We start from the raw sequence: 3,190 nt of genomic DNA, 5'->3' as shown, positions 1-3,190 counted from the left end.
GTATGTGTCATTTTGTCAACAGAGTTACATTTTGACAAAGGAATGTTAGGTTTTGACAGCAGAGTTTAGGTTTTGGGAGTAGAGTTCCAATTTGGCACAGATGTGAATGGTATATTTCCCAGTGTTGTGTCATGTGTACTTGTGTGTACAGTTTTGGCACAGCGAGCGGGGTTTTGCAAAATGTGTTCAAGCAGTGGGCAAAAACTGTAATGCTGTGAGACTGTTTTAGCTATTTACCACCTGAGGAGGGTGCCAAAGTGCTTCACAGAATCAATTACAGTTTTTGCCTGTTGCTTGAACACCGTGAACCCATGCCTAGACTAAAGTAACACAAGTTGAAGCTTTTGTTACCATACCTCAAACACATGTACCCCTACCTTAAACAAAAGCGCTGCTTTGCACCCCAGTTCCAATTATGCAACACACCTACTCCTTTATGCAACACACATGGTCCTGCATGCTACACTCCATTTCATACATAAGACACTTCGCTCACAAAATGAAATTTCAGGGTGCCATTCGGAAAACACATGTATCCAAAATACAAAACACATCGGGTAATTGCAACCACTCAAATACACACCTGAAGGCACTTACTTGCAAAACCAAACACCAATTAGCCAACTACAAAAAGCCCTCAGCGTAGCCATTTCAAGAACTTTGCAAGCATGGATGGAGGGAGAGCAAGAGGAAGAGGAAGAGGAAGAGGTAGAGGAGGAGGAGGAGGAGGAGGAGGAGGAGGAGGAGGAGGAAGAGGAGGAGGCCGAAGAGGCCATGCACGGACCCATATTTCTGATGAAATAAGAGCAACTTTGGTGGACCATGTCATCAACCATGGCCTGACTATGAGGGAAGCTGGGCAGAGAGTCCACCCACATCTAAGCCGCTTCACAGTGCAATCTGTAATACGAACATTCCGACTAGAAAACAGGTCTGTCTCCACCTCCATACCTTCTGCTCTACTCAGATGGTTTTATAGCACTGTTCTACAGTATATCACATTACCATATCAAGTGTACGGGGTGCTAATGCTCCTTTTTCAGCCAAAGTGGCTGATTCCTTATATTGAAGTACAGTGCTGTACAGTGGATGACACAGTACATACAGTAAAGTACTGTAAGAAAAATAAGCAAACCGATGACAATATGTGGTTGTATTCCTCCAGAATGACTCGAAGACCTTCTGGGGGAGGACGCCAACGCCTGTTCACACAACAGCAGGAACTTGCCGTTGTGGACCTAGTGAGGGCAGACAATGCCATCCGTCTCCACCAGCTACGACGGAAAATACTTGCAGACAGGCGAGTGTTCAGCAACATAGACCATGTGAGCATCACCACCATCAGACGCATCTTGGGTAAACACAGCATCACCATGAAGCAGCTCTACAGAGTCCCATTCGAGAGGAACAGTGACGGGGTCAAAGGACTTCGAGCTGAATATGTACGGGTACGTGTAACTGTCCCTTACATTTACAATAGAGTATTGGTGAAGTCCAGTAGCAGCTGAATATGTACCATATCAGTACCACATGGATCTATTCTGAGAGCTACACAGGTACCTGTGTGATGGGGTGAGGGTGCTGTATGTGTAGCACTGTAGTACAGTGATATGTTCCCCTTTTTTTCAGAGAATCTTGGCCATGGATGGAGCTGCACAGCCTCATGAATACATTTTCATTGATGAAGCTGGATTCGACCTGAGCAAAACAAGACGACGGGGTCGTAATGTAATTGGCCAAAGGGCAATTGTGCACGTCCCAGGGCAGCGCGGGGGAAACATCACATTATGTGCCGCCATATGCCTTCGAGGGCTTCTGCACCATCATGCAACACTAGGTCCATACAATAGCCAACACATACTCACATTTCTAGATGCTCTCCATGATAGTTGTACAGAACAGACCAGATCAGCCCAGGTTTGTGGTGATATGGGATCATGTCAGTTTCCATCGGGCTGCTCTGGTCCAGGCCTGGTTCTCCAACCACAATCAACTTGAAGTGGTATACTTGCCCCCTTACTCACCATTTTTGAACCCTATAGAGGAATTTTTTTTCGGCTTGGAGATGGCGAGTATATGACCGCCAACCACATGCCCGCATGCCTCTTCTGCAGGCAATGGAACAGGCCTGCGGCGACATTCAGGTGACAGCAATCCATGGATGGTTTCGACATGCAGGAGGATATTTTCCCCGGTGCCTAGCGGGAGAGGACATTGCTTGCGATGTTGATGAGGTCCTGTGGCCAGACCCCAACAGACGGCGGGATCCATGAGCCCACTTATGCACAATTGTCATGGTTTTTTGTGTTTACAGTATAGTGTTTTTTCTATTGCAGTATTATTGTGTTGTTGTTGTTGTTGTTTTTTTTGCTTTATCTGAATTCATGGTACTGCAATGTACAATATTGAGTAGGTCTATTTGCTTTTTTGGTTGTTTGAAAATGTGTCTCCTGTAAATGTGCCTTCTGAATAAACAATGGAAATCAAAGACTGCAGTGTTTTATATAAAGGAGACTAGTGTGTTCCCCCTGATCTGTAAGTGTTTGCATATGATGCAAGTATGTGTCATTTTGTCAACAGAGTTACATTTTGACAAAGGAATGTCAGGTTTTGACAGCAGAGTTTAGGTTTTGGGAGTAGAGTTTCAATTTGGTGCAGATGTGAATGGTATATTTCCCAGTGTTGTGTCATGTGTACTTGTGTGTACAGTTTTGGCACAGAGAGCGGAGTTTTGCAAAATGTGTTCAAGCAGTGGGCAAAAACTGTAAGTGCAATTACAGATACAAATACAAATATAGTGACAGGTGGGAAACATAACTATCCAATATACACCAGGCACAGTAAGCACACAATAGGCACACAGTAGGCACAAGCCAAAGGCTGAAGGTTAAATCATTATAAATTATAATCAGAGCAAAATGAAAAAATACAGTACCATCACACATGCGGGCTCTAGGAAGCCGGAAAGGCTAGGCTAAAGAAATAGGTTTTTAATTGAGATTTAAAAGATTGAATTGAATCAGACAGAATTGGGTAATATTATTCCAGAGGTAGGGTACAACAGAGGTCACCTCTGGTCTTAAGCCGAGATCTCGGTCACACCAGGAACATTTGGCCTGCTGATCTAACCTACCAGTCCCAGTTAAGACACACGCAGCAGCATTTTGAATGAGCTGCCATTTGTGAATAA

At 44.4% G+C, this 3,190-nt stretch overlaps 1 protein-coding gene across 1 annotated transcript; it reads left to right on the top strand.

Moving 5' to 3' along the window:
* The first annotated feature begins 668 nt into the window (after positions 1-668).
* Positions 669-2,013, top strand: LOC147337900 (uncharacterized). Its single transcript, XM_086263667.1, has 4 exons — positions 669-708; positions 742-931; positions 1,166-1,448; positions 1,630-2,013. Exons 1-4 carry the CDS (start codon positions 669-671, stop codon positions 1,996-1,998), a joined length of 882 nt encoding a protein of 293 aa, XP_086119793.1. The 3' UTR covers positions 1,999-2,013.
* Positions 2,014-3,190: the final 1,177 nt, after the last annotated feature.

The sequence above is a fragment of the Aulonocara sp. 'chitande type north' Nkhata Bay genome, linkage group LG2 (genome assembly GCF_057382095.1).
Source record: "Aulonocara sp. 'chitande type north' Nkhata Bay isolate Kocher_YH1m ecotype deep benthic linkage group LG2, A_spYH_male_GT1.1, whole genome shotgun sequence".
Taxonomy (NCBI): Eukaryota; Metazoa; Chordata; class Actinopteri; order Cichliformes; family Cichlidae; genus Aulonocara; species Aulonocara sp. 'chitande type north' Nkhata Bay.
The sequence above is the reverse complement of the archived record's forward strand: the minus strand, read 5'-3'. Positions and strand labels throughout refer to the sequence as shown.

Excerpts from the sequence above, each read along its gene's own strand:
- LOC147337900 (XM_086263667.1), top strand. The coding sequence starts at position 669 with ATGGATGGAGGGAGAGCAAGAGGAAGAGGAAGAGGAAGAG. Across the intron at positions 932-1,165 it reads ACATTCCGACTAGAAAACAG|AATGACTCGAAGACCTTCTG; the intron begins GTCTGTCTCCAC and ends GTATTCCTCCAG. Across the intron at positions 1,449-1,629 it reads TTCGAGCTGAATATGTACGG|AGAATCTTGGCCATGGATGG; the intron begins GTACGTGTAACT and ends CCTTTTTTTCAG.